The sequence below is a fragment of the Stegastes partitus genome, unplaced genomic scaffold (genome assembly GCF_000690725.1).
Source record: "Stegastes partitus isolate 25-593 unplaced genomic scaffold, Stegastes_partitus-1.0.2 Scaffold47, whole genome shotgun sequence".
Lineage (NCBI taxonomy): Eukaryota > Metazoa > Chordata > Actinopteri > Pomacentridae > Stegastes > Stegastes partitus.
In genome coordinates, this window is record NW_007577778.1 from 1,091,673 (window position 1) to 1,105,781 (window position 14,109).

The window sequence follows — 14,109 nt, forward strand, 5'->3', positions numbered from 1 at the left end:
CAGGATACTCCAAAAACACAAACATAATCAGGATAGTAGTGCACATGGAAATGTGTTCATTCAAGTGTGCTGGTGGTCCTTCTGTGAATTATTGCTCCAATGTTAAGACCTGAAAGCTCATAGAAGGCTGTGATGTCTGCTTTGCCCCTGTGAATCACAGCTGGGATTTTAGCCAGCTCCTTAACTTGCCCTGTCTGTGACCTTGGAGCTTCTTTTAAAGGCATGAACAGAGATTTTTCCCCCCGAAAAATAGTTGTAGTATACAAGTGGTCCAGAAGTGACAAAGAAAATGGCAAGCTTTTGGTTTGATATAATGACATACACCCCTCAAAGTAGCTTAAGTAGCTCATTTTGAACCTGGTAGTGTTTGTAGTAACTAAGTTGCCTTATTTCAAGGTAGCAGGGCATGAAAGGCAACAATCCGTGCCTCTATTTGGAAGATCCTGACTTGAAAGGGAAAAGCCAGAGCTGACCATTAACTGCAGCCCATAGATTGTATGTAAAGATGGATATAGCAATCGTGATGTCACCCATTGGGTTGTGGAGTACCATTGTGAAGCCTTGTATTTGGCATTTTGGCGAGCCATTTTTTTTTTCTGAAAGTGACCATAACAAGCAAGCAGTAGATCTAACTGAGAACACAACGACACTATGCATATATGGTAGTAACTGATCAATAACAGTGCAGTCCCACCCTGGAACACATCCAGCTTTATTGCCTATGTTACTTTACATGGGATCATAATTTAGAAAATAACCATTGGACGGTACTGAAGGAGACTTCAAACTAGCCATTGCGACCGTAACCTCATTAGAAAAATGGTAACTGAAGTAACAGTAGCCACACTTTGCTGGCTGTTAGAATGAATGCAGGTTTAAGTCACTCCTTTGTTGACTTCACTTTTCTGTCCCAGACGTTAAGTTCATCTACATCGAGTCCACATTGCGGTCTGCTCCAATACAAACCAGTGGGTGACATTGCATCTCACTATGTCCATTTATAAATGGTTGTCTTGTGTTTTAATCAGTTTCCAAATCTGTATCTAAATAACTTCAGGCAAAATTTATTAAAAAAAAAAAAAAAAAAAAAAAAAGGTAAAACGTGGCAGTCATTCTCTGACTTTCGCACTCCATAAGTTACAACTTCTTAAGGAGCAAATTAAAATGAAATCACGCAGCGGAAAATCATTGTTGTACTCATGTCAGAGGACATGTTTTGCATAAGCAGTCAAGTGCCTGCACTGACATCTGTGATGTGGACACAAATGCGACAGTGTTTTTTTGCTATAAGGTGATTCGGTGTTAATATGCTCTTTAAATGCTAATGAGCGAAAAGGGAAATAATTACCATTGTCGTTTCCCACCAGGCAGCAGGGAGGTGGGACTGTCTACACTGCTCAGAAAAATAAAGGGAACACTACAATAAAACATCCTCGATCTCAATGAATTAAATATTCCAGTTGAAAATCCTTAGCCATTACATCGTGGAATGTGTTGAGAACCAAATAACATGAAAATAATCAATGTAAATCAAAGTTATTATCCCATGGAGGTCTGGATTTGGAATCATACTCAAAATATAAGTGGAAAATCACATTATAGACTGATCCAACTTCAGCACTGACAAAATGCAGAAGTGACCAAAACATCAGCCAGCAAGGATGAGAACAGAGACGTGATCTGTGGTCACCATCTGCAGAACCACTCCTTTATAGGGGCTGTCCTGCTAATTGCCTCTAATTTCCACCTGTTGTCTGTCCAATTTGCACAACAGCAGGTGAAACTGATTCACAATCAGTGTTGCTTCCTAACTGGACAGGTTGATTTCACAGAAGTGTGACTGACTTGGAGTTACATTGTGTTGTTTAGGTGTTCCCTTTATTTTTTTTGAGCAGTGTGTTCATTCATATTCCACCCGCTCTGGCAGCTGCTCACAGTCTACTGCTCAACAGTAAATGTGGAATAAGAGCAGGAAGCTGCGCCACTCAAGGTGTACATGCTCATGCTTGACATACTGAACATACATGTGAACATGCCTATTTAGAGCATGTGTGTGCTGGAGGATATTGATTCAGTGAGACAGACAATTAAAGCTCCATGCGACCGTGCACCAGATGATGGGGTCATCATGCATTGGTAATGAGGCAGGAGATATCCTTGCTGACACACAAATAAGCTTTTTACATGGTTCACTTCCACTCTTCCAGCGCTGGATGAGAACAGGAGGGTACAAGTGGTGAGGGGGTTCTGTTGTAAGAGGACATATAGCACTTACATAGCTGTAAGACATCCACTGTTTTTTTTCTCCCTGCCGCTTTCTGTTCTGGTCAAACGCAAAAAGCAAAGGAGTTGGCTGTTTTTAGTGCGTGGTCAGCACTTAGCTCCAGCATGCAGCACTCTGGTTGCTGGTGTTTTATTTGTGCTGAAGGGGCCTTAAGATCAGCATTTCATGTATTTCTTTCTTCACCTAAGCATGTACTTTGTGAGCTGAATGCATGTGAGATGAAAAATAGAAACTTCCCTTTTTTATTTAATTGTATACACCGTTAGGAAAAATGAAAATAAAAACATTTTATAGCCGCTTATTGGAAAATCTTTTTACCTTTACCCACATAAAACATACATTAACATGTATTCTCACCAAGAGCTGTTTAAGAGGTCTAATTCTAATTTCACAATCTTGTATTTTCATCATAATTTTTATTTGGATTATGTTTATATATTTATATTTAACTCAAGATTTATATTTGACATACAGCTTAAGAAGCAAGATATGAATGTAGCAGGCATTACCACAAATGTGTCTTGTCTCCACATGAACCAAATCATATAAAGTAATTCCAACAATAAACGATAATCAAGACAATCAGCAGCAGTTTCCTGTTTATTCTGGTTAGATACATTTACCCTACCAGTACCTTTAATGGATATTAGCTTTTACTTTATAGGAACCAGAGATAAAAACCAATACATGATGCCGAAACTAAACATTTTTTTCTCATGTGTCTGTGCAGCTGCTGCCCTGGTGGACCCTTCGCTACATCAACCTGCACCAGCAAATCCTGGAGGCCCGTTCTCCTCAGCTCTTCAACTTGGCCCAAAGCAGCATGGACAAAGGTCTGTGAACACGACAAAGTGGACATCCCTTTACACTCACTGTTTGTGTTTCCTGTTGTGTGGCATCCTCAGGATTATATAGCTTGTGTACTTTCTAACACAAATGAGCGCCTCTACACAAACCTGTGCAAATCTTCACAACCTTTGTCAGGATGTTGAACCTTTGATCAGCCTGTCTGTGCTCACCTTAGCTATGCTGTAATTTGACCAAATTTACAATACAGATGCTCTAAATTACATAGCATTCTTCTTCTGTTGTCACACAACTGAATGATCGTGAAATAGTGATTTCATTGTAAAACATAAAGACTACAGTCATTCCCAAAACGTTTCATAATCATCTGAAAGCAGTAAACAGTAAAAAATGTGCGTCTTGACTTTGTATCACCACAAATGACTGTTTTTAGTCAACCAGTTAATTTGATCCCTAAAAAAATCACAAAGTATATAAACTTATATTTAAAATCAGGAGAAATTAGCTGTATTTTCTGCTCTGAAGTGCAGTGCACGCTAATTCACAGGTATCACAACAGCCCAGCTGACTGCACCACTTGGCTAAATGGATCCGAGTTTGTTTCAGCTGAACCAAAGAGATGAGATGTGAAATCACAAACGTGCACTGTAGACATGGAATATTTCCATCACTTTGCAGGACTTAGTTACATACTATAATAAACTAAGCACACAAGGTAACTTACAATCAGTGGTGACCATGTACTAATGACAATGGCATCAGTTTTTGGTGGGATGGGAGGACGAAGGTTGGGCAGGGAGGTTGTTGATTCAGCTCCACTGAACAGTAACAGATTATCTGTAAAGCCTAGTTGTCTCTAAAGAATGTTTATACAACTACTCAATGTGAAATGGTCCCAGGTGTTGGTGATGATCCTCAGCTCTCCATTAATGTGGCTTTTTGCTAAATCAATCCACCTCTTCTTCGTCTTGTCATTCTTCGGAAATTTAAATGAGAAGCCCAAACTGCTGTGCATCTAGGGAAGTTGCAGTTGTACAGTTAACTAACAAACTGTAGGCTGTAGGAGGTATAGTAGCTTGCAATTGACATTATTTCTGGCCAACCTAAAAACACAAAAATAACAAAAAAACAACATTTGACATGCAGAATGTGTTTAGAAACAAATTTCCAGAATTTCCTTCATGCAGGTTTTAGGTTTATTTCAGCACCAGACGCTGACCATATTTAAATCAAAAACTGCTCTCTTCATCTTGGGTTTATGATTGGATTACTCTTCAGTAAACATGTGAAACCATGTTAAAATGCTAAAGCTTTCATTGGTTGCTTTACATTTTGGTTCTTAATAGGTGTTTCTTCTTGTGTGTAAAGCATGCTGCGGGCATTATTAATTTACAGTACCACTACGCCACTGTGACACCGGGCCACAATGCACTGAAGAAAAGCTATTAATTCAGAAGCTGTTGTTTGCTGTCATTAGAATAACAGTGTGTGATTTATTGGTTTAGAGGATATTTTGTGCCTCAGTATGTGAAATTACTCCCATCTTCATAAAACAAAGCTAGTTTCCTTTTATACTGTCCCAGCAGAGGTGTTACCAGAGGACATTTAAGATGTTTGTGTAATTATTGTTGTTTCCACATCTTTGGAGCGCTGCCTGCTGGAGTTTATTGCTTAAAGACAGAGAGTGGGACAGAGAAAGAGCGAGACACAGTGGGTTTGTTGGAGCGCCGTCTATTGTACCACAGTTAATAGAGTGTGAAGGGTGAGCAGCATATGTAGGCTGCACAACAGTCCGATCCATATTCCAGAGTAGCAGTTGGCCACACAATCCTTTTACGAGTGACGTGAGGAGAGAGGTGAGGGGAAGCTGTGAAAGGCATGCAGATGTGTTTTCTCCCCACGCTACAGAGCTCGAAGGAGCTGCTGCCGTGATGTGTGCAGAAGGGAAAGTGTTACTAACTTAATTTCCTTACCTCTTTTTAGTCACGCTGTTCATTAACAGTTGGACAGTTGTAATTAACTATGATGTGTCAGGACGTATGTGTCCTTATTGTAGCTGTCACATTGGTTGAATCTCTTTCTGTGTCTAGTTTAATTACCCAGAGGGAGACAAACTTATTTTATGTGCCTATATGCTGTTTTAAGGTTTTGAAAGAAGCAGTTTGTCCACAGAGACTGACGTACCTTAGCTGAATGTTTAGATCATTTTAGAAATAACACAGCTATAAATATCTACAAAGATAGATGATTCTTACAAAGCTTCACATTGTAATTTACATATGTACAGTTGCTAATTTTACCATGAAAGGGAAAGACTGACATTTTTTTCTCATGAAAAGATGAAGTCCGACAATGAGTTAGTCTGTTTCTTCTTACTTCCCTATTTCTCCTTGGATGTGGCTGTCAGCACTGAGCTTATTTGTTCCTGCTGAAAATGTCAACTTTGAAAAACTGCACCAAGATGGAGAGATTTATTTACGAAAAAAACACAGGGCAGTGCACTTTTAAGCATATTCCTTACACAGAAGGAAAATTGTGCACATGTTGGCAGCAGGTGAATGCACAACTACTTCAAAAGATGGCAAATGATATATTCATATGTTGAATTGTTACAATTCAGTTGTCATTCTTTAAGATGAATGAACATGAACCCAGCCCCATCATGTGTTAAAGCAGCTTGTCCACTGACCTCTCCATGTGCTGAAACCCACATTGTTTGTGATGGCAGGCGAGCACGTGCATGGCAGCTCTGTCACCATTGGTGTGCGAGTGTGTGTTTTTAGAACTTTGTCGAGCTTAGCTGGGGTTAAAAAGGTGCTATGGATATGTAGACCATTACAATTGCACAGTGGTAGTCACGGAGTCAGTAACCAGGGAGAACCCCACGAGCCTTGTCCTTTTAGGGGTCCTCCAACCCAGTTGTCGAGATATAACAATCTGAACCCTGTCACAGTTACTGAGGCCTTTACGTCTGCCTGTTCCTTATGTGTGACTAGATCAGACTGTCACTAATATGTCAGAACTTGACATGCATGATTGTTAGGAGAAAGTTTACTTTGTTATTTACCTCATGTAGGACTAGTCCTAATGTTTTGGCTCATCAGTGTAAAAGTCTGTACACAGTTTCAATGGTAATCCATCCATTATCTATACACCGCTTAATCCTCATTAGGGTCGCGGGGGGCTGGAGTCTATCCCAGCTGACTTAGGGCGAAGGCAAGGGACACCCTGGACAGGTCACCAGTCTATCACAGGGCTACACTTAGAGACAGACAACCAAGCACACTCACATTTACACCTACGGACAATTTAGAAACACGAATTAACCTCAACATGTTTTTGGACCTTGTTGGAGGAAGCCAGAGAACCTGGAGAGAACCCACGCTGCATGGGGAGAACATGCAAACTCCCTGCAGAAAGAGCCTGTGTCCTCACCGGGACGCGACCCGGCGACCTTCTTGTTGTGAGGCAACACTACTAACCTCCAAGTCCCCTTGCAGCCCGTACTCCATCTAATCTTGATACATTTTAGTTGTGGACCTCAGTAAAGAACTGACTGATGATATTGCGTTACCGAGAATCTGCTGTTAGCATAGCTAAACACATTGCAAACTGCATACAAAGAAATAAAGAAAGCCTCTATAATGCTGTTTAACTCTACAGATATGTAAAATACTGCAATTAGTCAAAAGCCAAACTAGTACTTGAAGAGGTTTTGCTTTCTTTCAACTCTGCAACTCACACAGCCATCAAAGTCATTTTCCTACAGTGTGAAATTGCCAAAGGTGACACTGAAGTTTAGCTTGTAAATCTCACTGTCTGTTCCTTTCTCCCTGGTGCCATCAGCCCTGGCGTTGCTTTATTAATGTTGAATGGGTATGGAAGTGTAGGATTTCTGGTAATGAATTTGGTACTCCTGCCGGTTTAGCTGATGATCTGCCTATCTCCATGATGGGACCAAATTTGTAATCAGATTGGAGGGACAGAAAGAGCATGCAGCTCAGAGAAGGCGTTGACAGAGTTTTTATCCTGCCTCACCATCACCTCCATGTTCGGTTTGCCTTTTGAACAAGTCACCTCAAGGCTTTGGTTCTTTGGTTGGGACCTGTGAAGAGTGAGGCTGTGCTGGTTCGTATGGATGGTGCTGAGCGAACGCTTAGAAACGTGGTCTTTTTCTGTTTTTATCTGATTATTTCTGAATGTCCATTATCTTTTCAGAAGTCTTGCTGCATGTTTACATCGTAAGCTGCTTGACTGATGTGTCTCACTGTATCTAGGCTGGAGTGTCTTGACTTGTCTCTTGCAGCTACAGTGCAAACGTTTTATGCAGTTCAGATGTTTAGAATCTTCTGCTAAAGAGGGATCTGACGTGCCCAAAATTCATCCTGCAGCAGTGAGCCCACAGTGAGCCCAAACACCCAGCCAGGGTCATAAAGAACTGTCTTAAGCCACAAGAGTCCTACAGCAGATGGTCTGACCCCCTACTGTGCAAGTGTACTCAGGAGAATTTGTGATGTTTTGAAGACGGTGTTCACCTAATTTTTTTATGTTCGCTTTTTCTTGCTGTACTTTTTGTGTATGAAGTACACTGAGAAACACTTCTAGGCATTATTTTTGTAAGCGTGCTCAATGGATTTTTCTTGTTTCTGTTTGTTTACAGTGCTGAAATGCCAATCTGTGTTGTCGGAGCAGAGAAACCTGGCTATTCAGTTCTACCTGGAGTGTGCCTACACTAACCTAACCTACTATGAGTATCAGTCAGCCAGGGAACACATCATGAAGGCCCAGGAGCTCTCAGGGCTCAACATCAACATGACTGGTACGTAAAGAACACCAACACCTTGTCACTGAGATCTGGATAAATTTAATGGCTCTTGAGCATAGAATGAGGCTGTTATATCTGTATAGTCAGTAAGAGGCAACAAAACTGTGTCCTACTAAAAACTACATTTTAAAATCAAACAAAATGTTTCCCAAATCTTTCCTGAAAAGAAAAAAGAAAATTCTGGAAAATGTGGCTTCATTTTGCTCAACAAACCTTTCAGTTGTTTACTTTTAGTTTATGTGAACATAGTGGTAAAACTCGTGATATTGAAGGGGTGACATCTTCTGTCGACTATCTCATGAAGGGAAGAACTGCACGTTTAGTCTCTGAGCTTTCAGTTCTCTGAAAGACTCACCTTCTGAAGTCACTTCCCATGGTCCAGATACAGTTCCTAAAACATTTCTTTACCAACAAAGGAAAAATTCTACCCTTCTTAACATATTTTGTCTTGTTGAATTTGCACACAACAGAAATGTAAAAATGTCTTTCTGTTTGTGTATGTATTAAAGAAGACAATTCATGGCTGAGGTTTGGACTAAGTCAGGCCAGCTGTTCCCTCCTGTCTCCTCTCTTTTTGAGAAGCTAGCCCAGCTAGATGCTAATACATGCAAAATGTTTAAATGTACCTCCAGAGCATGAATGATGTCTCTGAGGAATCCAGTCCTCGGATATTGGTAGTAATACTGAATAAACTGAAAGGATGCTTGATCACTGGGAGTCTGAACTGTTTGGATGCGGAGCTGATGGCATCTGGTCAACCTAGGTGCTCTTGGCAAACGGACTCGTTTCCAGCAGAAGTATTTGGCTCAGCTCATCCTTGAGGTCAAAAGAAAGCAAGATCAGCCTGATCAGATGAAGTTTGAGGCCAGTCCCACTCCCACACCACAAGCCATCCTACCAAAGGTAAAAACTTCTTCTGTTTTCTTCCCAACATAGTGTTTTTTGGTACTTCATCCACCACTTTGAGCCTTTTGAATGAGTTGAATGACTGATGAGCTTGTCTTGTACAACACCTACCCTCACCTATTTTCAGACACTTTTAGTCAGAGTTTTGCTTGAACCACATTTTCTCCAGTCCTGCAGCTGTTTTGCTACTTGTCCATCATGAATGAATGCTACAGCAAGACTGTTCAGCTGTTGGGAAACACCCTAAACTTTTGTTTTAACCCAGAATGTACCATGGTGGCGAATACTTTGCAATACCCAGCATCATCAGTAGAGGGTAGAGGGTATACTGCTGGACTCTTAACACCATTTGACACTTGTTGATTCCGTTGACCTGGTGGTTTCCCCATGCAGTACATGGACCTTTATTTTAATCTCCTTCTATTTTCAAAACTGGTAAGACAACATTTTGTGGATTCATGACCATCTGTTGGATATTGTGATCATTTTCAGCCTCTGCTTAGGCTTTTTTTGATATTGGGAATTTAAGGGCATGTTGGCTTTAAAACATACTGTTAAATATCCTAATTCATAGAAAATGGTACTGTACGAACATATCTATAGATCCAGTTTTTAGTTTTAGCTGCACATTGTAAGTGACTATACATTTAGTAACACTGATGACATTTGTGCCTCATGTGATGCTGCGATGCTGCGATGCTCTCCTGTTCGCTGGGATCGATGATTTGAGATTTACCACACTGACAGCAGAATGAGAGAGCTAGGTGCATCACAGCCAAAGCAGCGTATTTAATTTATTTTTGATAGTCGGTCAATAAAAATAACAATATCAATAATCTGAAAATGCCAGATATCTGTGTCTACTCTGAATTACTCGCTGTCAGCATTTTGCTAAGCTGCACTGTCAGAACCCCAGTGCTCACAGTGTGTCAACCACTTCATGATGAAGTGCTGGTCAGATAGATATCAAAACACTAACAAGCAGAAAAGAGAAGAATGACTACTCTCAAAATTTTTCACTGTGCTCTTCAGATTTTAGGGAAGACCAGAGGAAAAAGTGTGTTTTTGAAAGGGCTTTACAGCACACACCTTTGAGCAATCCCACACACATTCTCAGCACAGTAATTATCTAATTTTCCTTCGTCATACCTCATAAGTCTCCCATTCATCCCCTCTATACATTTCCTCACTCTACATGGGTTCTATTTTAGGTCTCTGCACAGTCAATTACTCTCCTGCTGACTCCTTTTGTTCTACTTGCTTACATCTACCTTTCACTGCAGGATGCTCTCTAGTTTGGCAACAAGCCATACATGATAGAAGAGCAGCATTTTGGTTCGAGAGAAATTCCCAGCTTTGTTATTCCCACTGAGTTATCATTATACTTTTCATACTTTGGCTAGTGTGGTTGTGAAACACACATTCAATAGCATTTTACACTATGTGGAGATTCCAAAGGTCCTTAAAATAAAGAAAACTTAAACCCTCAAGGGAACCTTGCAGAAATCTTGTTAACACATAATCCAAGAAAACAAAGCATTGGAACATCATCAACCTAGAAATCCAATGCATGCTTGCACCAAGACTGCACAATTCTAAAAAATATCAAGACTTTGTTGCAGGCCAGTTTTACATAGTCCATTGTTATAGCCTTTTATATTTATCATATGGTTAGAGCACTATTAGTGAAACAGTGAATGTTGTGACATTTTGGTTGGTGAAGTGCCATCAAATTTGGCCTGGGCCAACATCAGATGTATCTACAAGTTTCATCCAAATTTGGTTGCAGTTGCACAGTGAATTCAAGAACTATGGCAAATTATGTCAGATGGGACAGACTTTGAAAAAAACAGTATGTAGAAAAACCAAGACAATAAAAGAACACATTTAGTGGAAAAAATTCCAATTGGATAGACCTTAAAATCACATGTGATAATTTGTAATGGTTTTAGACACTAATGTTTGATGTTATGCAGCTAGTTGGAATGACAGTAGGCAGTCAAAACATTTTGCTATTTAGTTTTAAGACTTTGAGAACTTGAGCAGTGTGCAATGAACTGAAAAATACACCAAAGTAGTTCTTCATTGACTCATAGGCTACAAATACAACATAACCTTCTTGGTAATGATACAGGAACTCGATCCATACCAGATACAATTAGGTTAGTGCTAAAGAACTCAGGAATGAGACATTGGTTTAATCTTTTTTGAAATCTTCTAAACCTTTGCTGGAGTGTGTCCACAGAGCTCTTGTGGCCATGGCCCAGGTCCAGTTCCTTGTGCTGCACTCAGACCACTAATGTCCTCATTACTGGAGGAGGGGGAGTAAATGGGCTCAATCAAGACTGTCATTAACTAGAGCTCACTGGCTTCCTATCTCAAATGGATAGAAGGAAAGTAGACAGGCACGTAGAAGAAACTGTTCATCACTGGCCAATCGAAACCACTGCCAATAGGGAATTCGGGCCATTTCTGTTGCTGTGGGTCTGACTGGCCTTGGCACTCAAGTGCTTTTCTAATGAAAGCAAGTCCAGTCCAGAGTTCTTGTTGCTGGTGCCAAACCAAATTGTCACAGCAGAGGGTTTGTATTGAAGCTGTTTATACGAGAGAAATGCACTTCACGCTCAGTGACTGTCATGCATCATTCAGTCTTACGGTTCAGAATACTTCATATTTGATGCCTTGTTTGTGGGTAAGCATATGTCTAGGAATGCTTGTGAAAAACTCTGAACCCCAAACTCTACCTGATGCGTATGTGTGCATGCAGGTAAATGTCAAAGATTATGGATAGTCTCCTGTCTACAGTTCAGTTTATTGCCCAGTTCTTATACTCATCTGTTGTTGGTCGAGTCACTTACTACGACTTGAGTCTAGATCAGCATACAAAGTGCTGAGTACCACAGGTGACCACTTCTTGAGAAACAAAGGGCAGATTTACATACATGAATGTTGTGCTGTGCCTTTCATTTTGTTCCCTCACAATCTGAGTGTGAATTTAACACATGATTTACTATGACCTTTACTGTTATGCAGTCAGTAGTGGTATCACCCAAAATCTCTGGTTAGGTATTTACCTCACTTTAAGGTTAACAGTTGCAGAATTGTGTTAACATTTGTAAGATAAACAGTATAATCTTAGAATATAATGTTCTTATTTATTTTGAAAATCTAATTTGACTTGTAGTTAATGGACCATGATTCTTGTTGTAGAATTAGACTCTTCATTGTTGGAAAACATTCACCAAGTAAAAAAAAGGCTTCTGTCAGTAATGCTCCACTGTTACTATAAAGCACTAGTCCACATATTGTTGTGCCTTGTGAAAGGCTCATTCATGTTTAAGTATGTTTTGATAGTTTCCAAAGACACATCAAATGCAGTTTATACATGTAAATACAGAGGAATTCACAGCACAGTCATTGTCTTTATCTTGTGTATATGGTGAGTTTGTCAGATGATATTGCAGTATCACACAGCACTATAGTGACTGCTGTGTAGTCTTAATATGCTGCATTTTAGTCACCATTTTATTCATGTACTTTTGTCTGACAACGAAAGCAAAGTTTACATACACTTGTAGAAAAAAAAAAACATGTTTATAATGGCAGCCTTGAGTTTTCAATGAGTTTTGACAATTTTCTATGAAGGAATCTTTGAAACACAATTCAGTCATAATTGTTTATTCTTTTACAGCAATGCTAATGGTTAATTGTCCCTTGGCCATTTCCACCTCAACTAGGCACTTGGATAACTTTCCACAAGCTTCTTGCAACCTTCTGTTAGCAACGTAAATGATCAGTTTTGGTCATGTAGCAAGCTGTGTGAATCCAATTTTCATTTTATTTGGACAGATAATTTTAAAACCATTGGTGCAAGCAATTGTTTGTAAGGATATAGAAATAAAATGCACAGCACAGTTGTGTCACTGCCATGTTCAGGAACGCAAGCTATCACCTGCTGCTGAGAGGCAGTTAGTCAGACTAAAGAATAAAGATTAAAGACCCATCTCTTCACTCAACACCTTTGCACTTGACAGACTGAAAACAAAAACAAAAACATTTTCCTATTACCTCCCACACAGCCTGCTATTGGCATCACCGCCCTAACACACTTGAACTTGTTCTATGGCACTTATCTAGATTGTTTTCTCCTGACTAGACCCTTGCTTGTGTGTATCTACTCTCAGATGTATGTTACTTTGGATAAAAGCGTCTTCCAAATGAAATTGTAGAATTGTACATTGTGGGATGGTCAAGAGACAACCAAGAAACACCAAAAATCAAAAAGATGAAATAAATTAGTAGTTGCTGGAACACAGATGTGTTTTACATCACCATGGGCTGAGAGGCTACCATGCAAGAAGAAAGCCCTTCCTCGAGAAGCAGCACCTTAAGGCTCACATGGACAAAGAAAGGCCTTCTGGAGGAAAGTTGATTCAACATAATTCAAGCTATTTGGCCACAATGTTCAGATATGTTTTGGTGGAAAGAAAGTGAGGACTTTACCTCCAAGAACACCTAACCTACCGTCAAGCATGGTAGTGGTAGTGATATGAAGAGAGAGGATTACCTCCACATTCTTCATGAAAACCTAAAATCATCAACCAGAAGGTTGGGTCTTGGACACTGGTGGGTGTATGATCCCAAACACACATTAAAAGTGGCAAAGAAATGGTTAAATCAGGCTAGATCTTTACACTGGCTTTCTCAAAGTCCAGACCTAAACCCTATCAAGAATCTATGGAATGTGCTGAAGGAACAAGTCTGTGTCAGAAAGCCAACAAATTTAGTTGGTCAAAGATACATCCAGAAGCTTGTTTACTTTTGATTTATGTGAACATAGTGGTGAAACCCATGATACTGAAGAGGTGACATCTTCTGTCACCTATCTCTTTAAGGGAAGAACTGCACGTTTAGTCTCTGAAAGACTCACCTTCATAGGCCACATCCCATGGTCCAGATACAGAAGATTTTGTCATATTTCTAAAAGACCTATAATAAATCTATGAATGAACCAAAGCGCTGTTTGCAGCAGCAGCCTGTTACAGTAACTCCTGTTCACTGTTGGTGATTTTTGTAATTTTGCTCACTTTTTTGTTAATTGTTGGTGTTCAAACTTGGATACATTTTGCATTTTATACTTCTTATTGTTTATTTTTGCTTGTTTATCTGTATTTATGGTGGCGGTAACTTTACCTTTGTGCTGTAACAACCAAATGTCCCCTTGGGGATTAATAAAGTATTTCTATTTTATTCTATTCGATTCCGAATACATGATTGTTTTGCAACA

General features: G+C 39.8%; 1 protein-coding gene across 4 annotated transcripts in view; it reads left to right on the forward strand.

The window, feature by feature from the left end:
* Positions 1 to 14,109, forward strand: part of ttc27 (tetratricopeptide repeat domain 27) — a 115,824-nt gene that overhangs the window by 32,617 nt on the left and 69,098 nt on the right. For all 4 annotated transcript variants that reach the window (XM_008306832.1, XM_008306830.1, XM_008306833.1 and 1 more), the window contains exons 5-7: positions 3,015 to 3,117; positions 7,752 to 7,910; positions 8,680 to 8,819. In XM_008306832.1, coding sequence (XP_008305054.1) covers positions 3,015 to 3,117; positions 7,752 to 7,910; positions 8,680 to 8,819 — 402 coding nt within the window. The remainder of the gene's footprint in view (positions 1 to 3,014; positions 3,118 to 7,751; positions 7,911 to 8,679; positions 8,820 to 14,109) is intronic.